Genomic DNA, 25,142 nt, shown 5'->3' with positions numbered 1-25,142 from the left:
AAGGAAAGAAGGAAGGAAGGAAGGAGGGAAGGAAGGAAGGAGGGAAGGAAGGAAAGAAGGAAGGAAGGAAGGAAGGAAGGAAGAAAGAAGGAGACCAGGCAAAGCAGCAGATGAAGAGTAGAGAAGTCTGTCTGCTTAGCTCTGCAAGGTGAATCTCTTTGACTAAAAATCATCCACTTCAAAAGAGAGCCCATTCTCCAATTGTCCTGCTTGAAATGCAGAAGTGGAGACTTGGTTTTTCATCTCTAATCTCTAAGGGGACCTGAAACCAAACTCTAGGGACTCTAGAGAAGAAGATACTAATTACACATGACCTCATTACATGGGGAAGAGTAGAAAGGATTTAAGGAAAGACACATCATTGGAGCTTTTACATATTGACTCCCTTTGTGAGCAGAGCAATAGTTCATTGTTTTGTTCCTTCATTTTCCACCAAGTTGTCTTCCTCTGAACTTCTTTTTTGTAGTATCACATCTAGTACCTTCTTCCCTACCCCCTTTTCCATCTTTTCATTATGGATTTTTCCTTTTCAATGTTAGCTTTTGAGACCTGAAATTGTCTTTCATTTTGCAATATTTGTAATCCCAGTGCTTAGCTCAATGCCTGGCACAGGGTAAACTCTTAAATTCTTTTTGACTGATGGACTGTTCCTGCTCTGAAGAATGACAGAGCAGCAGCTGGTATCAATGTGAAATGATGAACAAAGAAGCACCCAGACCTAGCTTCTTTATAGCCATCTCTGTCTTGCGCTTCTCTATTTTGCTTTGGAGCTAAGAAGCCTGAATCACTTCACATCAATCTCAGAATACTTTCCTGAGATTAAGGGAGATAATCTGATTCTGTCTCCTTTAGAAAAATATTTGTATGTCTGAATCTTTGAGGTTGCTGTTAAGAATTATCTTCTCTCTCTTTATAGAAATCACATTTGATGGATTCATATGTTTGTATTAAGCTTGAAATTCCCCCAAAGTCTCTTTACTTTCTAGTTCTCATTAAATATCTCTCTTGAGTAGCATTGTTTGTTCACTGGAATCCAGCCAACATCCAAATGTCAACTACAGAAAGAACCCAAGTTAATGACTAGGAAGAGAAATCAATGATACTCCCAAATTGTGTAAGCTCAGTACAAAACTATTCTCTATTATATTGTCATCAAATGTTTAAATTTGGCCTTTAGATTTGGTCTTTCTTTGTTTCTTGGTACTATTTGATTCGGGATTTTTTCTTTTTATCTAGATTCCACTTTTTGTCTCTGGCCCCTCAACTAGGCATTCAGTATGAACAGAAATTACCTCTGCTTCTCTATGACCAGTTCTTTACTACTAAATTCCTTCCTGTTGCAACCTTTCCTTATTCCTGAAGCTCAGCAGACTTCAACCTGAACCAGGAACCACCCAGACTCAACCTATGGCAGGACCTAGCCTGGCCAAAATGGTGTTATGTTAAAAGATCCAGAAACCTTGTTGTCCTTTTCCCATCTTTTCTAGTCCTACAGGTCACAAAAGTCTAGCAGCTAGAGCTATGGAGAAGATGTGAGATTTCCTTGGTCTGATCTGCTGTATATGACAGTTACTTCTGCCAATAGAGGAGGCCTCTCTCGGGACTATTTCTTATTTTATTGTTGGTCATCAGTTTTTTTGGTGGCCTACACCACCTTGACATTCCATGGACCTAACTGGTTCCATTTTCTGTCTCTTCCTAACTGACTCTATGCCTCAAGTGAGGTACATTGAACTAGTGGCTTATCCCATTTGTAGAGTCAGCTTGATCTAGGCTGATGTAGCTGAGGGTTCACTCTTCAACATTTGGAGATGCTAATTTTATGAGCAGTTGGGTTAACATTTGCATGGAAAGAGATTCACATTTACTCTGTCCCTGTTGTAGTGTTCTGTATCCAATGTGCCACTCAGAAGTGAGAGGACGAGTGCTTCAAAGCTTAGAAATGCCAACCATTATGACAACTTCTGGCAAGTATATTATCCATCTTTTGCTTCTTTTTAATGTAAGAGGTTCTAACTGATCCCTAGTTTTCCTTATACAATGATAACCTCTAGAGAACAACCTGACAACCTTAGAGTACATTATAATGGAAAATGAAAATGATTATTGGTAATGACCACTGAAGTTACTGAATGGCACACTACCAGTGTCTGAATTTAACTACAGTTGGCCAGTGACCAAGGTTTTTCTCCCACATATCCTCCTAAACTCTCCAAGTTCCTTTCAAGATACACTTTAACTGTCATACTCTTTTCTTGCCCTGTTCCTTTATTAGTACTCTTTTCCAGGATGCCCTATCCATCTTCTTTTTTAAATCTTATCCATATTTAAGGATCAATCCAGTTCTCAAATCATTCTTGAAACTTTCATTGACTTACTAGTTTTCTCCTAAATCATTAAGAGCCTGAACCACACAACATTAAATATATCATACCTATATCTACATCTCTGATGAACAGTATTAATTACACAGCCTATATATTAGGAAGATTACATGGTTAGCACTATGGATGACAAATAGGGAAATGAAAGGCAGAAAGCATAAGCTATTACAATATTCTAAGTGGTTGCAATGGAATGACTTATTATGTAAAATATTATGTAACCAATGGCATATATGGATGGAAAACTAGGAAAATCCCTAGTTCTATAATGCTACATGTGTGCTACAACATAGCATGTATACTATACACATACAACATATGCCCTACTCATAACACCTAAAAATGTGCTTCTCACAAGAGTAGTCTTACTTCTTTGTACTAAATAACCCTAGCCAACTTGATGTACTCTGAACTTTATATTTCATCCCTTTGCAATATCTATTACATATACTTTCATCTCTCCCCTGATTCTGTCACCACTCTGGTGTAGACAGACTGTCATCACCTCATGCCTAGACTATTATAGCAGTAGCAGATAGGTCTGCCTGGTTGAGGCCGTAGGAAGTGATGTTCCTAAAGAGCAGGTCTGAAGGGGGCACCTAGGTGCCTCAGTGGATAGAGGGTCAAGCCTGGAAATGGGAAGTACTGGGTTCAAATCTGACCTCAGGCACTTCCTAGCTGTATGACCCTGGACAAGTCACTTAACCCCCATTACCTAGCCTTTACCATTTGTCTGTCTTAGAATCAATACAGAGTATTGATATATATATATATAATATATACAATACAGAGATGATATGATCTGACCTCACCTGCTTTTTTTAACTCTTCCCTTCTGTCTTATGATTCTAAAAAAAAGCAGGTAAGGTCAGATCATATCATCTTCCCACTCAATAAACTCCAGTGGTTTCTTGTTACCTCTAGGATCAAATATAAAATCCTCAGTTTGGCATTCAAAGCCCTTCACAATCTGGCCACTTCCTACTTGTCCAGTCTTCTCATAACTTAAACCCTTCCTTTTCTCCACATACTCTGATGTCAGTTTCCTTGCTCTTCATCACTCAATATACTCCATCTCCAGATTCTGGGCATTTTCAATGACTTTTCTCCTTGTCTGGAATATCCACATCTTTACCTTTTGGCTTCCTTGACTCCCTTCAACCCCCACCTTAACTCTCATCTTCTACAGGAAACCTTCTTTAAGCCCCCTTAATGCTAATGACTTCCCTCTGCAGATTATCTCCAATTTATTCTGTATACAGTTTGCTTGTATGTAGTTGTTTGCATGTTGTCTCTCACCTTGAATCCCTCAAGACAAAACATTTTTTGCCTTTCTTTGCATCTCCAGGATTTAGCACAATGCCTGGAACATAAGAACTTCTTAAATGTTTATTGACTAAGTAACTAGGGCTTCTTGGGGTGGAGCCAAGATGGTGGAGTAGAACAGAGATGCTCCAAGTCACCATAAAAATCCTCCCCAACCAATATTAAAATATTGCCACAAAACAATTACAGAAGTGAAAGAACCAACAAGGAGACAGAGTGAAACAAATTTTAAGAAAAGAAAAACCCAAAAGGTAGGTAGAGAACATCTATGGCACTGGAGTGAGAGGGGAGCAGAGTCAGCAAAACTATAACAAAGAGTGAAGAGCAAGCCAAGATTGCTCTTGAAAGCCACATATCTTCACCACACATCTGCTGTCCCAGGTGAAGAACCTAAGCTCAAGCCAATATTCAGATCCTGAAATCCTGCCTGGGCAAATAGTGGTCCAAGTTAACCCACATCCCTTGGAATTTCAAACCTGTGGAGAAGTCTGGAGTCCCAGCCAAGAGCAGTCTGGGTTGAAGTGGACTGATCTGTTCGGGCCCAGAATGAAGCTAGGAGTCCCAGTCTGGGCTTGGAATGAGGACATAGTTCACAATTTGGGGAGGCTAATAGTACTAAGGGGGACCCAGATCTTTTTGCCTAAAGCTCAGGACAATCAAGGATGTGCCAGATTAGAACAAGTACATAAAAAGACCACAAAATCACAACTAAGCCTATGCCTACAATTTAAGTAGTTCCTGACCTGATCAAGATCAAAGTAAGACCAAAATCTTACAACTAAGCCTAAGGCAAGTCTTTGTACTATCAGGATCTCAATGATTAATTGAATCAGCAGGGGAAGGGAGCTCTTAGAGCTCTCAGCCCTCAGGCCATCACACCATCATGGAAGAACTGAAAATGGTAAAAACCCAGAAAATAAGCTGAGAATGGTATCAAGGAAGGATTGAAGTTTAAGAGGATACCCCAGCCTCTCAGAAAATGGAGCCTACCTAGAATTAGGTGGGAAAATGAGCAAACTAACAAACAAAAAAGACCTAACTCTAAAGAATTTTTATGAAGACAAAAAGCAAGGTACAGACACAGAAGGGGACTGTGAAAGCAAAGCAAACATATGCAAAGTCCAAAAGAAAAATATGGATTGGACACAGATTCTGGAATTAGACACAATGCTAAGTACTAGAGATACAAAAGGAGATAAAGAACAGTTCCTGCTTGCAAGGAGCTCCTGGTATAAAGGAACAGCTCACAAACTAATAGAATGTGAGCTCCTTGGGAGAACAGGGACTGTTTGTTTGGGTCTTTTGAATTTCTAGTGGCTAGTACAATGTTTGGCACATAGGAAGCAGTTCATAAAGGTTTGGTAAGCTTTCTCCCCTCCATGCTGCTGTAAAAAGCTTCATTACATTTCAGTAATATCCCTGTTCTTTCACAGTTTGCTAAGACAGTATGCAACTTCTTGACCTTTAGTGTTTTTCTGGCAACAAATCTAGATAGATTTGTTATATCTCTGAGAGTTGTTATTTCAGCTGTTATTTCAGTAATGACAGGCACTGTGCTATAGTAGAAAGATTCTAGAATGAAAGTGAGGAGACCTGGGTTCTAGTGCTGACTAAATAACTATATGTAAGTAAGTCAATTCTAAACCTCAGTTTCCCCATGTATAAAATTATGGGATTAGATTAATAATGCCAAACAAATCTTTACAAAATATTTTATATCAATTCTCTAATAATATGCATCTTACTATATATCTTTGAGTTAAGTAATTCAAGTTTATTGTTATCCCTTTTTTTTACAAAGAAAGGAAACTGAGGTTCAGAGAACCTAAAGGATTTACCAAGGTTTACACAGCTATTGGTGGCAAAGAGCCAGCACTCAAATTTTGGTCTCAGACTATGTAAGTCCATAGTTTGGTGTAATACATTATACCAAGGTTCCTTCTAGTTCCAGGAGTCTTGGAATGCCAAATGTTCCTGATTAGATTCTGCATTAAATGAAGCTTAAAAAACATTCCCCTTATCCTTTTTTCCAAGGACATCAAAAACCACAGATAGGGAAATAGAATAATTTTGGCACCATTGGAGATTGAGATCTTGGACAATAGAGAGTTTCAAGGGACTTTAGAGGTCATTTGTCTAAGCCACTTATTTTATAGATGAAGAAAATGAATTGCATAAAGGTTAAATAAGTAGCAGAGTGGGGGTTTGAACTTGGGTTCAAGTTCAGGGCTTTCCACTGTACCACATTGCTTTCACGGATTTATTTCTGGAGGTCTAGCTATAGATCAGTATTCTTATCATTGACTACTTTTTCTAATGACCAAAAAAGAGGAAGAAAAAAGACTTAAAATTGACATTGGGAGGATCTAGGTTTAGTGGTAACATATCAGAGTCATGCAATGATAGTTAAACTTGCTATCTGTCACATTCTTTTACTATCATTCAAAGTCAAAGAAAAAGAGGAGTTAAGGAAATCCTCTCTGCCTCTTCCATATATTCAACAAATATTTATTGGGTCTACTACATATAGGACATTATTGGGTAAGGGCAGCAAGGTAGCTCAGTGGATAGAGAACCATGCCTAGAAATGGGAAGTACTGGATTCAAATCAGGCTTAAGACACTTCCTAACTGTGTGACTTTGAGCAAGTCAATTAACCTTCATTGACTAGCCCTTACTGCTTTTCTACCTTTGAATCAACATTTAGTATAAATTCTAAAACAGAAGATAAAGGTTTGGTTTGGGGAGGTTTTTGTTTTTGCTTTTAAAAACACCTTTGGGTTGCTATAGGGAAGACCCAAATAAATAAGACACTGTCTACATCTGCTTGTTGTTGTTCAATCTTTCAATCACATCTGACTGTTTGGGAACTCATGGACCATATCACACCAATACAATCCATGGGGTTTTCTAGGCAAAGATGCTGAAGTGACTTGCTATTTCCTTCTCCAGTGGATTAAGGTAAACAGAAGTTAAGTGACTTACCCAAGGTCACACAGTAAGTATCTGAGCTGGATTTGAACTGACATCTTCCTGATCCACTGAACCAACCTAGGTGCCTCCACTTGTCTGCTTATCTTGTGACAAAAGAGGCAGAAATATACCATGGTATTTGAAGATATTAATGAACAAATGAGTGAATTTAGCACTTTCTGTCTTTTAGTGGCATTGGAGTTTAAATTGAGGCATATTACAAAGATGAGCAGTCTCTGCCTGGATAGAGCAAAGGGTCTGGAGTCAGGATCCAGTGGAGGGAATATTGACCTTAGGGGGAGACAGCAAGGTGATTCAGTGGATAGAAAGCCAGGTCTAGAGATGGGAGGTTCTGGGTTCAAATGTGGCCTCAGACATTTCCTAGCTGTGTGACCCTGGGCAGATCATTTTACCTCCATTACCTATCACTCACTGCTTTTCCTCCTTGGAACCAATACACACTATTGATACTAAGAAGGAAGGTGAGGATAGAAAGAAAGAAAGAAAGAAAGAAAGAAAGAAAGAAAGAAAGAAAGAAAGAAAGAAAGAAAGAGAAGGAAAGAAAGAAAGAGAAGGAAAGAAAGAAAGAGAAGGAAAGAAAGAAAAGGAAAGAGAGAGAAGGAAAGAGAGAGAAGGAAAGAGAGAGAAGGAAAGAGAAGGAAAGAAAGAAAGAAAGAAAGAAAGAAAGAAAGAAAGAAAGAAAGAAAGAAAGAAAGAAAGAAAGAAAGAAAGAAAGAAAGAAAGAAAGAAAGAAAGATTCAGAGGACTCGGGTCCAAATCTTGACTCTGACACCTATAGTTGTGTGATCACAGGAAGTCATACCTCACAGGAGGAAGGCAGAGAGCACTTTAAACACCTCAAAGCACTCTCCAAGTGTGAGCTATCACACAAATGGAATGTTTCAGCATCTTCTAATGTATCCATGATCATCTGTACATTGTCTCAAAGTGCTAAAGCTCCTGGAATCAAGGGAAGTGGAGACAAGGCATTTATGGATTACCTCCTATATGCCAGGCACTAAGTGCTGAGCATTTTTAACAATTATCTCATTTCATCCTTACAATAACCCTTGGAAATTTTGATTCCTTTTTTAAAAGTTGAGGAAACTGAGGCAAACTGAAGTGAAGTGACAGCCAATGTCATACATCTAAGAAGTATTTGATGCTGCATTGGAATTGAGGTCTTCCTGACACCAGGACCAGCACTCTATATATTCTGCCCACCAGATGCCTTATTAGTGAAGGGGACATCCTTCATTTTTGTTGTTGTTCAGTTGTTCATGTCATGTCTCACTCTTTGGGAACCCATTTCGGGTTTTCTTAGCAAAGATACCAGAGTAGTTTGCCATATCCTTTTCCTCTTCATTTGACAGATGAGGAAACTGAGGCAAACAGTGTTAAGTGTCTTGCCTCAAGTCACACCACTAGTAAATGTCCGAGGCAGATTTGAACTTAGCTCTTTCGGACCCCAGACACAGCACTAAATGGGATATACACCCATCTGTTTAATTAAACTTGCCTAAGAACAGGAAAAAGAGATTTTTTTAACATCCCCAGATTTAATAGATGTATAGATGTAAAGGACGAAATGTATATTTTCTTCTGTGTTTCCCTTTAAGCATAGCTTTTTTAGAACTCAGTCTCCAGCTTCAGCCTTTGCCTTTAAAAGGTCCTTAAAGGAATTCAATGAATTATAAAGGCCCATTTGGCCAAGGGAAAAGAGGCAAGAAGAGCCAAAAGGGAACAGGCATCCATTAAGGAGGTCCATGACAGGCACTCGGCTAAAAGCTTTAAAAATATTATCTTATTTGATCTCCACAACAACCCTGCAATGTAGAAAATTATTCTCCCCATTTTATGGTTGAGGAAATAGGCCAGCAGATGTTGTGACTTGCCCAGGGCCACATAGGTAGTAAGTGTCCAAGATGGGATTTGAACTTAGGTCTTTTTTTTTTTTTTTTTAACTCTTAACTTCCACCTTAGAATCAATGCTGTGGATTGGTTCCAAGGCAAAAGAGTGGTCATGGCTAGGCAATGGGGGGTTAAGTAACCTGCCCAGAGTCACACAGCTAGTGTCTGAAACCAGATTTGAACCCAGGACCTCCCATCTCTAGGCGAGGCTCTCAATCCACTGAGCTACCCAGCTGCCCTTTGAACTTAGCTCTTAATGACTCCAGGCCCAGCATTTTATCCACTTTGTGAGACTTACTACCTTTCTGATATGTCTTCAGACTTCAGTTGCACAGGGAGAACAGAAGTCTATTTGGGATGATGACTCCATTCATTCATTTAATACAAAGTATACATCTCCCTAAAGAAGAAGAGCTTAGATCAATTTCCTTTTAAATCCAAATAAGCAGAGTTTCAATTTCAGAACTGGAAAGTATTTCAGGAGTTCAACTCACAAAATTAGATAGTATGTCATTTTTAACTGCAGGCATAACTCTGTCATTCATTTGCAACACTTTTAGCCTCATTTCTCACACAACTGTCAGAAAATGGAGTCATTCCTCGCTGGGCTAAAAAAAAAAAAAAAAACTTTAAAAATCCACCAAATGTATGAAAGGAATGATTTTTGCAATTCTATACTTTGAACTTTTATTATAGATAGATGGGCCGACAGGCAGATAAATATTACAAATATAAATGGGCTAATATTTAGTAAAATATATGGAGTTTGAGCCAAATTTACACATTTTGCTAAACTACATATATACACACATATATATATATAGATTAGATATATAAAGTACAGATGTAATACATATATAGTATACGCATACATACATATACAATCAGTGCTGCTAGAGTGCATGTCTGAAAATGTTTTCAAAATTTCTTCCAATTGTTTTGGATTTGTTCCAACAGAATTGATTTATTGAGGAACATTTTGAGCATAACATGAGTTTTGAGTCTGCTTCTGAACAATTTCTTTCCAAGAAACAGTGAGAGAACACCCAAACTATACCACTTTACAATAACTCACAAGCTGCAACTCTTCCAACATCCAACTTCAACAAGCTAATTTCAAGTCTTTGTCAAAGTAAAGTGCTCTGTTTATTTTATTTTCTAAGGCAGTTGGAGCTGTGACTGGAGGAGGAGGGCTGATCCACCCCACCCCCCCTTCCCATCTACCATGGTCCAAGCTCAATCATGGCCATTATTATTTATATATTTCCTAATTACTAAATCATGGAACTGTTTTTATTAGATTTCTGTCTTTAATTTTATGTGTCAAAGAAGAAGTTTTTTCATATTTCTCCCCTAACTCAATTTTCCCTATAAGCTCCATGGTTTTTATTGCAGATTTTGCATACTGCAATGCTTTCAGGGAATGCATATGTTTCATGATTGCAGAATTGCCTCCATGTATGCATAGATGTGTGAAATTGCTCAGTTGAAACCATGCCACTTCATTTTAGCCTGATACCTTAACTATGTGAGAACATATCTCAGTCAAAAGACCATAGACTAAATGTGAAAAATCTTTGAAAGGCTTTAGATGAGGTGAAATATGCCAGACAAGAAATCTGTTCCCATTAATTATGGAATTTCATTACCATCTCCAGGTCCTAGATAAAATCATTGACTTCATATGACTGGAAAGCTATTCCAAAAATTGGACCAAGTATGGTTTTCCACCATAGTCTTCAAGAGGCAACATCTGGGAGGGAAGGAGAGACCTTGGCTTTAGTCTCAATCAAAACTCATTCTATCACACCCCCAACTAGCTTTAAGCAAAGGAGGACCTGCCCCTTTCAAAGGATCTGGAGGATGTTTGATCTTTCATATTTTCATTGGTACTAGCATAGTCCCCCCAGTGACATCAGTGGCTCCCATCTTCTCATCAGTGTTCTAACCACATCCCTGAACCAGCTTAAGACAGTATCTGTTTTGAAAGTCAGAGAAAGATACGTGCAGAATCACCATGTTTATAAGTGGGAACTCCTTAAAAACTCCAAGAATGAGGGAAAAGATCTCCCAATATCCAGGAACTTCGTAACATGCGCTCTCTAAGTCTGAGTCAACTTTTCTCTGGACTCTCTGTGTATATGTGAGAGAATGTGCCACAGACTTGCAAAGGAATGTTTTATACCAAATTATTACTGTTTTTTACTGTTAAATACCCCTTTCTAAAAACTGTTTAAGGCTAACTGATGAAATTGGTTCTTAACCAGTCATCTTGGAGGGAATCACAATGGTGGGAAACTTAATCTGGGTGTCATTAGAGACTCACCCCTGACCCTTCATGGGGTATCTCTTTACAGTCCTAAAGAGGAGCATATATCCAGCCTGTGGTACTCAACTTCTCTGTGAGAATGGGAAATATGAGAACGTAGAACTCACATGGACTATACAAACACACAAGAAAATACATCTGTGCATATATATGACTCCATTTATATGTATGCTGTATTTTAAAACCATAAATGTATACACATATATACTTAAAGAAACAAAAGTATACACAGCAACTATAATAAGCTTCAGTTATCCCATTCTCTCCCTTCCTTCTTCCTTCTTTTCTTTCCTTCTTTCCTTTTCTTCTTTCTTTTCTCTCCTTCCTCCATTTTTTTCTTTCCTTCCCACTTCCTTTCTCCCAACTTTTCAAAATATAATTATACACACATACCCTCTGAAGCCACAGAGGGCGAAAGAATATGCTTTGCTGCCACTGTTCTGATGGAAGCTGAATTCTACCACTCCTGAATAAACATATAGAAGATTTCCCTAGGCTAACATGTCACCTCAACTACAGCAACTACTGACTGCAAACAGCATGAATACCTGGAATTAACTCAACAATTTTCAAGCAAAACAAAAATTTCTCCCATGTTATTGGGCTTAGCTTCACAAGACCCCTAGAAATTGTAAGGACCCAGGTATCCTGTTCTCCATCTTCTAGCTAATGGAACTAAGATAAAAACAGGAGAACTTTCACCTAATAAAAGAGTTGGAACTAAGACAGAGTAAGTGAACAGTAGCCTGGAACAACATAGATACTACATTTGGTCTGTATCAGTTTTCTTTCCTGTAAATGTGGTTAAATAGCAGCACCTACCTCCTAGGGTAGTTATGCGCATAAAATGAGATCATACTAATAAATCACTTTACAAACTGTAAAGTACTATAAAAATGCTGACTATTAACCAACCATATATTACTGATTAATACTGAGTTTGCTGTCCACCAATATTTTTTTTAAGACAAATTACTATTTAGCTATACCTCCACCATTTTGAACTTACAGAGTTGACTTATTAAACTCAGGAATATAGTGTTCTTAAATTAATTTCATATTCAGCCAAGCTTTCCTGCCTATTGAGATCTTTTTCTATTGTATTATTCAATGTGTTAACTATCCCACTCATCATCTACCAATGTGACAGCTGTCACCTATGTTTTTAACCAAGTTATTAGTAAAACTGTCAACTAACACAAAACACTCTATTAGAGACTTCCTTAACAATAACTCCTATTTACATAAAGCTTCAGATTTTTTCAAAGTATTTCCTTTACAAAAACCTTGTAAAATAGATAATGTATTACTAGTCTATCTTTAGAAAGAAAGATACTGAAACTCTGAGAGTTTGAGTACTTTGCCCAATATCAAACAACTAATGTATGTTTGATCTTGCAGAATCCTAACATTTTAGAATTGGAAGAGACTCAAGTGGCCATATATCTCAACCTATACCCTCCCCCAAATCTCTGCTACAACATTTTTAACAAGTGACATTCAACTTTGCTAAAGCACTGCTGAGAGTCTATAAATAGTAAATAAACATTTAATAAGTGCCCACTACAAGTCCAGCTTGGTACTAAACTCTAGGGAAACAAATACAAAAAAAAAGGTCCATTACTGCCCTCAAGAAGCTTACATTTGAATGGTGAAAGACAGCAAACAAAAGAAAGCGAAAGTGAGAGAAGGGGAGGGGAGATTAGGCATTCTGGGGCTTGGTAGTGAAGTAAATCAAAGAAATCCAAAATAAGAACTGTTGGATGAAGTCCCAGAAAATTGGAGACAACCCACTACCTCCTCAGGCAATCTATTTCATTTTGGACAGCTCTAATCCTTAGGAAGTTTTTCTTTATATCAGATCTAAATTTATCTCTTTCCAATTTCCACTCATCACTCTTAGTTTTGCCATTAGAGGCAAAGAGAGCAATTCTAATCTCTCCTCCACATGACACTCTTTCAAATACTTAAAAACAGCTAGTCATATCCCCCTTTCCATTCTATCTTCCCTTGTCCAGACTAAACAACCTCAGTTCTTCAACACACACACACACACACACACACACACACACACACACACACACACACAAGTTAAGAATGAAACTTCATCAATACCAAATTTTTTCACTGTCCTCTGCACTCTCAATTTTATTAATGTCCTTCCTAAAATATAGAGTCAAAACTTGAACAAAATGTTAGACATGGTCTGATGATATAGCAACATTAACTTTATTACTAAAAGCCATCTATCTCTCTCTTAACAAAGTCTCAAACAGAGTTTTTGGGGTGCGGTTAAGTACCATATAATAGCATTCATATTGAACTTGTGGTCCACTAAAACACTTATATCTTTCTCAAATTCCTTTCCCATTTTGTGATTCTGAAGAAAACTCTTTGAAACCCAGTGTAATGTTTACCTTTAACTATATTAAATTTCATTTTCTTAGATACAACCCATCATCTGAGCCTTTCAAGATCCTCTTAGATCCTAACTCTGTTAGCCAGTGTCAGTTTTGTATGGCCTGAAAATCTGATAATGATGGTAGCTCTGCCTATACCTAAGGTACTAATAAAAATATTAAACAACAGAAGGTCAAAGAGATCAAACTGATATCAATTGAAGCATTAATTACTATGGTGTTGGTTCTAGCCATTTGAAAAATTGCATAATTGTGCTAATATAACACATAAGCAACAACTTTATCAAGAATAATATGAGAAAAATTTTCAGGTCTCAAACTTGGGCAAACTGTTGCCTCTGATCAAGAATTTATACTACTTCCCTATTACCTAATTCTAAATCAAATACTAAATCAAATTTAGAATCAAATTCTAAATTCTCAGTCTGGTCAACAAGACCTTCCTTATTTTGGCAGTATCCTATATCCAAATTTTGTCTTCCACTAATTCCCTTTGGACGCCTTTTTTCAGACCATCAGTGTCAATTTTCAATGATGGGCAAACTATGGCCAGTGGGCCAGATGCAGTGGTGGGACATTATTCCTAATTTGACGAATACAATGAGTAGGATACAATACAATGAAACTTCAAAAGAGTTGTCTTAGAAACAGACTGACAGATGAGCATCTCCTTTCCTTTGGCCCCCTCTTTAAAAAGTTTGCCCATCACTGTGTAGTTCTTCTAAGGTATGGTGACTACTTCAAACACATTTGCTCAAAGTGATTTTCTCCCAGGTTGAATACTTTGCCTTCTTCCTCCTCTTTGCCTAACCAAATTCTTGAAAACCTAACTGAAATGCAATAACACCATTTTTTACAACTCAAGCCCACGAGTCACTGAAATCCAGTACTGTTTGGTTTTGCATTTAATTACTTTTGTTCTTCTCCATATGTTAATTACTTCATATGTTTTCATCTCAAGTTTCCAACTAGATTGTAAACTATTTGAAGTTAGAACTTCATCATCTATGCCCTCTAATGCTAAGCACAATCCTGAGCATGTAATTCGATATATATTTGTTTACCTCTTTCTGCCCATCTTTTGTTTGACACAATTCTAAAAAATCTAGCAATAAAAATAAAACTATAGAAAGAATTTAAAGGTCTAGAAATGAAAAAAGAGAAAAAAAAAGTATCCCTACTTGCTGATGCCATAATAATTTGCTTACAAAATCCTAGAGAATCAGCAAAGAAATTAATTGAAGCTAAATAACAAAATCACTACAATAACTTTAGAAATAAAATCACAGGAATCAATAGCATTTCTAAATAGCAATAACAGATATCCCAAGTAACAATAGAAAGGGAAGTTTTATTCAAAATAACTGTAAAATTAACAATCTCTTAGTCAATCTAAAAAAGAACACTCTCATATCTATGAAAAACAATTACAAAATCCCCCTTAAATAAAGAAGTTAGGTAACAAGGGTTTACTAATCTCATGTGCTTAGGCACTATGCCAGGTAAAGAATAACTTAAATCAGTGGAGGGATATTCAATGCCATGCCAATATAATAAAAAATAATAGTCATATTAAAATTAATTACTAGGCTTAGTTCCATATCATCCACTACTAAGTGGATACTTTATACAACTAAACAACATAATAACAAAATTCATTTAGACCAACCAAATATTTAGAATATCAAGGAAAATAATGAAAAAAAAGTTGTAATGAAAGGAGACTAGCACCTCCTTACTTCAATTATACCATAAAATGGTAGACACAAATACTTGGTGTTAGTTAAAAATAGGAAAGTAGATCAATTGCACAGATTAGACAAGGAAATATCAGAAATAATTAAGCTCAGTTCAGTTCTTAATATATGAACTCAAAATAGAAATATGAATTGGATATTAAAGATTATTACACATATAAAGAATAAAATCAGCTACATTTCACAGGTATTACTAAGGAATAAATTCTCAAACAGTTAATAGATAAAATAGATATGTTTACATGAAATTGTAAAGTAGTTGAATTAACAAAATGAATGCAATTAGAAAAAATAGAAGTGATCAACTGGGTGGAAATGTTTGTATATGAATTCTTAATAAGGTCTGATATCTAAGATATTTAAGCAACAAATAGAAATAAAATGCAAAAGCCATTGCTCAATAGATAAATGATCAAAGGACATGAACAAAAAGATCTCTCAAGAATAATTAATTTTGAGCTAATACCAACCATATGAAATAAAAGTTCCAAATCACTAATAATTTTAAAAATATAAATCAAAACAACTCTGAAGTTTCAACTCATACCATACAATTGATAAAAATGACAAAAGACAGGAATAGTCTTTAAGGAGATGTGGAAAGATGGGCATGTCCAGTAAGAATTCGTCCAACAAATATGGAAAGCAAGTAAAAATTATTTGAAGTAATTTGCTTAAGTGGCATCTTTTGATGCAAAGAGTCCATTGTTAGTTATATATCCCAAAGAGGTCAATAATAGCAACAACAAAAATGGTCCCATTGTATACATGCACTCATTCACGTGCGCGCGCGCGCGCACACACACACACACACACACACACACACACACACACACAAATTATAGCATCACTTTTTCTATTAACAAATCAATACCAAAATAAAATAGATGCCCATTGAGTATAGAATGGCTAAACATATAGTGGCGATAAAATGTGATGCAATATATTGCTGTGCTGTAAGTGATGGAGATAAATATGGGAAGACATAGTAACTAATGCAAAGCGAAGTTCACAGAAGCAAGAAACCAATATAAGTAATGATTGCACCAATGTTTGTACAAAGAAAAACAACAAAAGAATTGAAACTGAATACTCCAAAATTATAAGGACCAATCTTGGCTTCAAAAGAGAGAAAGAAGAAAAGAGCTCCCCCTGCTTCTTTGCAAAAGTAGGACAAAGGGGAGGCTATGAGTATGGAACAATGCATATAATGACAGTTTTTTGATGTTTGTTAAATTTGCCAAACTTTCCCCTTTCATCTCCCTACCATCATTTTAATGTTTAGTTTTAAGAGATGGCTCTCTCATACAGGAGATAAGGGAGAAATACCTTAAGAAACAGAAGTTAAATTTTTAAAATTCAATAAAATTATTTAAAAATTTTTTTAATTTGTTAGGTCAAATACAACTTTTTTTTCTTATGCACATAAATTTAGTGAGGGGTCCTTCACACAATATTTTCTATCTTTGCTGTTGTTTAGTCATTTTAATGGTGTCTGACTCTTCAAAGCCCTTTTTTGGAGTTTTCTTGGCAGAAATACTGGAGTGGTCTGTCATTTTCTTTTCCAGCTCATTTTACAGATGAGAAAACTGAAGCAAACAAGATTAAATGACTTGCCCAAAGTCACACAACTAGTATATGGTTTGACATTTCTTTCTCCAGCTCATTTGACAGATGAGGAAACTGAGGAAGACAGAGTTAAATGACTTGCCCAGGGTCACATAGTTACAAGGTATCTGAAGCCAAATTTGAACTCAGGTCTACCTGACTCCAGATCCAATTCTCTATTCATTGTGCCACTTAGCTGCCCTTGGTGTTTTCTATAACCAATTTTATATAGCAACTTTTTTTAATATATAGGATCATAGCTTTAGAATGAAAAGGTGACATTACTACCTATGTGGCTTTGGCTAAACCTCTCTTGGCCTTGGGTTCCTCACTGATAAGATGAGAGGGTGAGATGATGTAAATATCTTTCTGGATCAATTCTAAGACCTTTGATTTAGACATCATTCAGCCTAACTCCCTTATTCTACCAATACAACTGAGGCAAAGAGAAATTCAATGATTTCCTCATATTCACAGTTGGTGAAAGAGCTGGGACCATAATAAAACTAGATTACATTTATCTAATGCTACAACAGTTACTAAACATTTTTATGTACATCATTTTATTTGCTATTCATGCGAAACTTGTAAGAAATATAATTTTCCTTTTTTTTTTCAAATAAAGAAACTGAGGCTCAGAGATTTGTTTTTAATTTTTAAAACCCTTACCTTCTCGCTTAGAATCAATACGGTGTGTTTCCCAAGCAGTGAGAGATTGGCAATGGGGGTTAAGTGACTTGCCCAGGATCACACAGCTAGGAAGTGTCTGAGATCACATTTGAACCCAGGACTTCTCATTTCCAGGTCTGGCTCTCTATCCAGTGAGCCGCCTAGATGGCCCCTGAGTCTCAGAGATATTAATCAATTTTCCATGATCAGAGAGTCAAAATTCAAAATGATTTGAAGTCCAGTCATCTTTCCAGTATACTTTGTTGCCTACTGGGGCTCTTGACTCCCATTTATATGGCCTTCTCACTGTACCATATAGGACAGAATTGTCAAACATTTGTTCTGTGGATAGCATGCAGCCCATGCCACGACATTCCCCAGAGAGGCCTGAACTAGATTAAAATATAATTGAGAAATATTTAACAAAATAAATAAAAACACAATAAAACAGATAATATCACATTTTCAAACTAAGTCAATATGTGGCCTCTAGGAATCCTTTGATACAGATTAGTGGCCCTGTTTCTATATGAATTTGACAGTACTAAAATTAAGGAGTTTAGTAAATGAGGCAGTCAAATAGAAATATATGTTAGAATCACAGTATTTGAAAGCTAGAAGGATCCTAGTTATCAAAGAATGAGGGCTGGAAGGGTGATCTAGTCCAATCCCCTTATTTTGGAGTGAAGGATCTGAGGTCCAGAGAGATAAGTGATTTGCTGAAGGTGGAGCAGGTAGTGGGATTTGAACTCATTATGACTTCAAAACCAATACTCTTTAGACATTTGAATAGTCTCTAGCCCAGGACCCTCATCTCACAACTAAGGAAACTGGAAAGCTATATGACTTCCCTAAGGTTACTCAGCTCACTACTGGACAAACCAGGACTAAAAGGCAGTTCTCCTCACTCCTTCTCCAATACTTCTACCAAAATGCCACCTAATTAATCCATTTGGAGGTGGATGTTCTCAGAGTTTAAACTCCCCCCAGCTTGTCATAACTAGGGGCAGATTGATTCTATTGGGCCACTTGGGCACCGTTAAATGTGTTCACTGACGTCCACAAGCTTCAGATATTAGATAATTCCTACTCTCAGTCAAATAAGTGAGAGAAGGGGCTTATTAGTCTCTAAATATGTTCTGACTTCAGAGGATGTTTTAATGGAACTAAAGTAAATTAATCCCAGGGTTATAGCCATATCTCCCTGGAGTTAGAAAAATCAAAATGTGCCTTTTCTTCTCCTCATTTTTTTTAAAGAAAACCATGTGTTTACTTTCAAATGCCAAAGTTACAACAGAGCTGACATAAAGCCAGGCTCTGTGTTGACTTTAAAAGATGGGAAAGGGGGTTAAAGTCCTTCTTTCTGATTCTTGTTTATATAGGGTTTGGGCTCTGAAGAAACAAGTTTTTAAAATAAACTCAAATTTAATAGCTTACCTGCCTGAAGACAGTGGAGGTCCTTTTCAGGTCTAAGAATTATATGATATTTGGATCCTGTGATTCTCCTCTACCTCTCTCCACACTCCGGCCTTCCTAACTGCCTGGTTTGCTCAGTATTGCTTCCCTTTTCCATCTCACTGAAATCTGAGCTAGCTGAGACCCTGACAGTCCACATTGAGCCTCACAGAATTCGGGAAGGAGACTTGGAGAGAAATGCCAGAGAACAAAGCTGTAGCCATCAGTGGCAAGGGGGCTAACTTGATCATTTTGAACACTTCCTTGGAGATCCTTTCCCCACCCTTCCTACCACACACACAGCCAATTCATATACAGACCACATCTTTAGCCAGATTCTGCCACATTGGATTATAAAGTGCTCTAATAAATAAGACTAATCCACAAGCATTCTATTTTCAAACACAATCTTTAATTATAAGTTTTCTTAAGTATATCCTCATTCCCCCATAAACATCCCTTCATAATACAATATTAAATGAAATAGTCATACTTTTCCAACTGGGTCTGTTCCCAGGCTGAAATTTCCAGAATAAACATATAGAAATAGTCAAAGAAAGTGAAGCTTACCATTGTCACGTCTCAAGAATATCCTCTTTTGTAGGCTCATAACTGTTATTTCATAGATGAAAACAGCTCCCTTCAGGATGTTCAATATATTGTGGACGAGAGATGGCAACTCCTCCTTTTTTTTTTTTTTTTTTTTTTTTTTTAAGTGTTTGAAAGTAACTCTTAAGTGAGCACACTGCCTCCTTACTATAGTAACTTTTCCTCAGCTGAAAGTTTTCCTTCACTCTTTGGTTCTGGTTCGGTTTGGGTTTTTTGTTTGTTTGTTTGTTTGTTTGTTTTTTGGCCAACAAATCTTTAATATTTTAGATTGGGAACTTCCATCCGCCTCCTTCTTAGCCAGGCAGCTGTGTATAAAGGCAGTGTAATTTCACTGAATCCACCACTCAGATCGTAACCCTTTTCCTGTACTACAAACAGAAATGTAAAACCTCCAACTTTCCTTTGGACTCTGTGTCCGTTAGAAGAAGGTAAAACACCCCTTCTCTGGAGAGCTAATGTATGGAAAATGTACTAAAATCTTGAGAGCGTTTGGGGCTCTGGAATCCCTGCCCCCTCATTGGTTAACTGGCCCTTGGTGCTTTTCTGTAATTGCATGGTACAAATACAACACCTCAACTCCTTGCCCAAAATTGAAATGATTCATTTGCTCCTCATTTAAACACACACACACACACACACACACACACACACACACACACACACACACACACACANTCTCCTAAACACACACACACACACACACACACACACACACACACACACACACACACAAACACTGTGGTTGTTTAATCCAAGTGAAAACGCCTTTCATAAACTCTGCAAAAGGCTTAGGGAGGACCGCCCCCGATGTGAATAAAGTCTGTGTCTTGAGAAGTACAAGTTTAACTCAGGGGAAAGGTGGAGGCAGGCATGACCCAAAACAAATAGAACGAGTTGAGACCCTCTTCTGTGTAAGGGAAAGCTTGAAGTTGAATAATGGGGGGAAGGGGAGGGAGGAGAACTTCAACACTGAACAATTAGCCAGTCTGGCATGACGTCCTGTTTTGTTTATTGTTTTGCTTTCTGGGCTCTGAAGCCACATGTTTCTCCGGACATCTCCCGAGGATCTCATTTGTGGATGTGGAAGACACACGACAATCTTTAGGACTGATCTCCGTCCCTGGGCTTGACTGTGCAATTGTGTTCCAGTCCCAGATCGCCAAGCATCTAAAGGTAGCGCCGTCCCTGGGGGGCTGTGAATTGGGGCTACTGGGCTGCTTGCCCTCGGCCAGGCGGACCCAGATCATGTAACACTCCGCACTCATTCAGTGGCTCTTCTTGAGCTTGCTCAGGGACACCTAGGAGAAGGTAAGGAGCGTTACCTTCCTGCTGCCCTGGAATTAGGAAGACCCGATTTCAGACCCAAACTCGGACATTTACTAGCTCTGTGGCGTTAGCCAACTAACCTCTTATCCCTTAACCTCTATCAGCCTCCGTTTTCCCGCCTTACAGGTGGGGATAGTAACAGTACCTACCTCCCCGGGATAGTTGTGAGGAGAAAATGAGATACTATTTTTAGCAAACGTACTGGCCCTCAGGGCGTAAGGTAAAAGACCGTGAAGTTCTACTGCTTGGGACATAAGAATATCCTCAGATTCTGGTTGTCTGTCACCTACTGTACCTTATAAAGTGTCTGCCTAAGTTCCTAGCTTACTGCTTTATTTACCTGGAGCAGAAAAATTCCCTCCCGGGGCATCCTTATTCAGAGGACCTTTGACTCTCTCCTTCACCAGCATCTCAGACAGACACTGTCTCAGATCTTTATGGAGATTCCATGGCATGGAAGAAAAAAGTGCTCAACTTGCAGTCAGGAAAATCTCAGGTTCGAATCCCAGCACTAACATATATTGGCTGTGAGATTAGAGGCAAGACATTTGATCTCTCAAAGCCTCAGTTTCTCCATCTATAAATGGGGGTGGCAATCTTGTAAGGAAAATGTTTTTCAGACTTTAAGACCCTGGAGAAATGTGACCTTATATTACTTAACCCTTTGTTTTCTTGAGCAGGACTCCTTGCATGATGTCACTGAACATTTTCCTCTGAAAAGATAAGTTTACCAAGGAAATGCAATGTAAGATACCACCTGGGCCTACAGTTTAGAAATTATTCATAACTATACATCAGAGAAGGAGAGGTGAGCTTCAAACCAGGGGTCAGGAAGACCTAATTTCAAATTCAGCCTCAGATGCTTACTAGCTATGTGATCCTGGGCAAGTCGCTCAATCTTGTTTGCCCCGGTTTCCTTATCTATAAAATGAGGTGGACAAGAAAATGGGAAACTACTCCAGTACTTTTGCCAAAAACAAACAAATAAACAAACAAACAAATAAGGTCATAAAGAGTCAGACATGCCTGAAACAATCGAACAAACAATAACAAGAACCTGCCCTTCTTGAGCTACCTAAGTTATATTTGATTATCTCTGACACACAAGATTGATCACTTTGTAAAAGGGAAAGTCCTATGCGAGCTAGAGCCACAACTAGGGTGGGGTAAGCAATGTCTTATCCCAAGGTAATAAATTTAGAAGATGCTAAATTTGGAGGATGTCAAAAATACTTGCATTCATAGGATCATAGAAGTAGTGCTAGAAGGGACCTCGGAGGTCATCAGGTTCAATCCCATCATTTTAGAAATGAGAACCTGAAACTCACATAAGTAAAATAACTTGCCCAAGCTCACAAATATGACAGTCTGTAGGACCAGTATACAAAATTGGGTTGTCTGGCTTTCCATTACCCATAAAATTTAAAATCTGGGCAGGGGGAAGGGGAAAAAAACCTAGAGAGCCTGGTTAGCAAAAAAAAAAAAAAAACAAAACAAAAAACCAACAGACTTAAAATCAGAAGCTCCCAGATAGTGGGTGAGATAAGTTGTTCTACTGGCCCGTCTTGTCCTTCATATTACCCTTACCTCCAGCCCCCACCATCAGGAAGTCTCCCCAGCAGTGGCCTCAGAGTATTGCTAGGCCATAAGACAATATATTCTACTACCACCCCAAATCCACTTTACACTGCTTCCCCTGAGTACAGTTTGCAATATTTACCCTGGGTCCAGAATCTCTGCGTTAATTCTCTAGTGCATTATGATGATGATAATAGAGCTGAAAATTGTTTCCACAGGTGGATAAACCCAAGAATTTGAAGAAGGTTCCACTTCTCTCAGAGACAAAGTCTCAGCATGACATCTACTCCTGGATTTAACCTTTGAATCTGAGCCAATGGAATGTCTTGGAGTAGTTAATGAGCCAAAACAAACTTCTTTGGCTTAAGGATATATTAAAGTTACACAGGTGAATAAAAAGATGGAAATGAACAAGAATCCAATTTTTTTTTCATTTTTTTCTATGTGAGAGGCAGAATTGTAGAAAGACAGCTGGCCTTAAAGTCAGGAATACCTGGATTCAAATTATACTTCTGATAAATACCATCTGTGTGTCCTTGGACAAATCATTCAACTTCTCCCTACTCTAGGCAACTAAGACAATAGTTGTATATAAAGTACTGACTTAAATTGGTAGAAAGACATTTTCTACACACTTAAAATCATGGATTCAGTCCTTCTACCTATTTTTCCCAACATAAGACGTCTTCTGGTCTTCCTTTCTCATATTTTCACCACCTTTTAGCAGACTCTGAGCATCTTATCCTTCTGTCTCTTCATTTCTGTTTTTCATCTCTCATTGGAACTTTGATCATCATCTCAATTGGAACTTTGTCTTGCACTCCCTTTTAGTCCTCACTCAGTTTGTACTCTTGCTACTCTTGTATGTTGACTATAACACATTGGATATGAATATGTCATAAATAATTTTGAATTATATCTGTGTCATATTAGTTATAAATTTCTTCAATATATTATATTTCTGTGAAACAAAATCCAATGATTGTAATTCTATTGAATGGTCACAAAGCTAGTGAGTATCAAAGGAAACACTCAAGTTCAGATCTCCTAGGCTTTATGTTTAGCCCTCTATCCACCAAGACAAACTACCTCTTATTAAAGTAAGGAAGAGAGTCGATTAAATTCCCTCCCCACTCTTTCCCTCCCTTTATGTACTCCCTGCCCTACTCTCCCCTTCAGTTTTTTCCCTTCTGGCTTTCCCTATAGGGTAAGATGGAGTTTGGTACCTGAATGGATCTAGCTGCTCTTCCCTCTCAGAATTGATTCCTCTGAGAGTAAGTTTAAAAGTATTACCTTTTAACACTCTCTTCCTCTCCTTCTTATAATAATATTCTTCCCCTCCCCTTCACACATGCCTTTTTGTGTGGTATAGATTATCCTGTTTTTCTTATTCCTTCAAGTTTCTCTTGATGTCATCTTCTATTCCCCCACCCCTTTTCTTTCTTTCTTTTTTTTTTGCATATCACCTTAGACCACTTAATACCCCAACCTTTCCCTATGTATAGTTCTTCTAATTACTATAAGAGTGAATACAATTTTTGTGAGTTACAAATAACATTTTTCCATATACGAATATAAGTAATTTGATTTTATTGAAGCCCTTAAAGAAGAACCTTTAATTTTTTTTCTTTCTCCTCTCTTTCTTATTTACCTTTTCATGTTTCTCTTGATTTTTGTGTTTGGATATCAAACTTTATGCTTAGTTCTGGTCTCTTTTTTTACAAATACTTGGAAATCTTCTATCTTGTTGAATGCCCATACTTTCCCCTGGAAGTATATAGTCAGTTTTGATGGGTAGATGATCCTTGGATGTAGACCCAATTCTCTTGCCTTTCTGAATATCATATTCCAAGCCTTGCAGTCTTTTAGCGTGGAGGCTGCCAGATCCTGTGTGATCCTGATTGGTATTCCTTGATATCTCAATTGTCTCTTTCTGGCTTCTTGTAATATTTCCTCCTTAATCCATAATGGAGGAAGATATAAAAATAGGAATAATGCCAACTAACAAAATATTGAAAACTATGGAATGGGAAATAACATTTATAGATAAAATTCAAAATAGGACACCATATAATGAAAATGGCCAGGATTCCTCTGGCAATCTATTCTCATTATAACCTCAGTATGCCCTCTACTTTATGAAGAAGTAGAAATGTAACTTAAGAGGATGAAGTTAGAAAGAACATCTGAACCTGACCAAGTACATGTAGAAGACATCTATTCTGAGGAAGATACAAGTTTGAAGGCAGTAAGGTGTTGATTTCAAAGGTATCACAAAGAGGAAAAGATAATAAAGAAAAGAGAGGGAAATCATAACTTGTAAGATTTTTTAAAGACAACCAAGAATATTTTAACAATTAACAACCTATATGGGGGCAGCTAGATTGCTCAGTGGAAGAGACCCAGATCTGGAAATGAGAGGACCTGTATTCAAATTTTACCTGAAATACTTTCTAGCTATGATGTCCTGGACAAGTCACAACTCCAATTGCATAGCCATTACCACTCTTCTTCCTTGGTACTGATAACTTGGTATCGATTCTAAGACAGAAGGTAATGGTTTTTAAAAATCATATCCCCCCTTTTTCATCTCTACAACATTATGAGAATATTCTATTCATATATGGAGTGATAGCCTTGCAAACACTAGAAAGGAACAGATGAGCTTTCAAGAATGAATTTCTATAAAAATGATCATCTTCATACTCATACAGTTAACTGGACAGTGTAGAAAAAACAAGATCCTACTGTATTTATTACTTTTTAAAGAAAAACAAAACATCTGGCACAATAGAAC

At 37.4% G+C, this 25,142-nt stretch overlaps 1 protein-coding gene across 1 annotated transcript in view; it reads right to left on the bottom strand.

Moving 5' to 3' along the window:
- The window catches only part of IL16 (interleukin 16), a 168,749-nt gene extending 148,885 nt beyond the window's left edge, over positions 1–19,864 (bottom strand). Inside the window, exon 1 of the mRNA XM_044662513.1 lies at positions 19,403–19,864. Coding sequence (XP_044518448.1) covers positions 19,403–19,442 — 40 coding nt within the window. The 5' untranslated portion in view covers positions 19,443–19,864. The remainder of the gene's footprint in view (positions 1–19,402) is intronic.
- Between the last annotated feature and the right edge of the window lie 5,278 nt (positions 19,865–25,142).

The sequence above is a fragment of the Gracilinanus agilis genome, chromosome 2, assembly GCF_016433145.1.
Source record: "Gracilinanus agilis isolate LMUSP501 chromosome 2, AgileGrace, whole genome shotgun sequence".
NCBI lineage: Eukaryota > Metazoa > Chordata > Mammalia > Didelphimorphia > Didelphidae > Gracilinanus > Gracilinanus agilis.
Note: the sequence above shows the minus strand (reverse complement) of the source record. Positions and strands in the feature narration are given on the sequence as shown.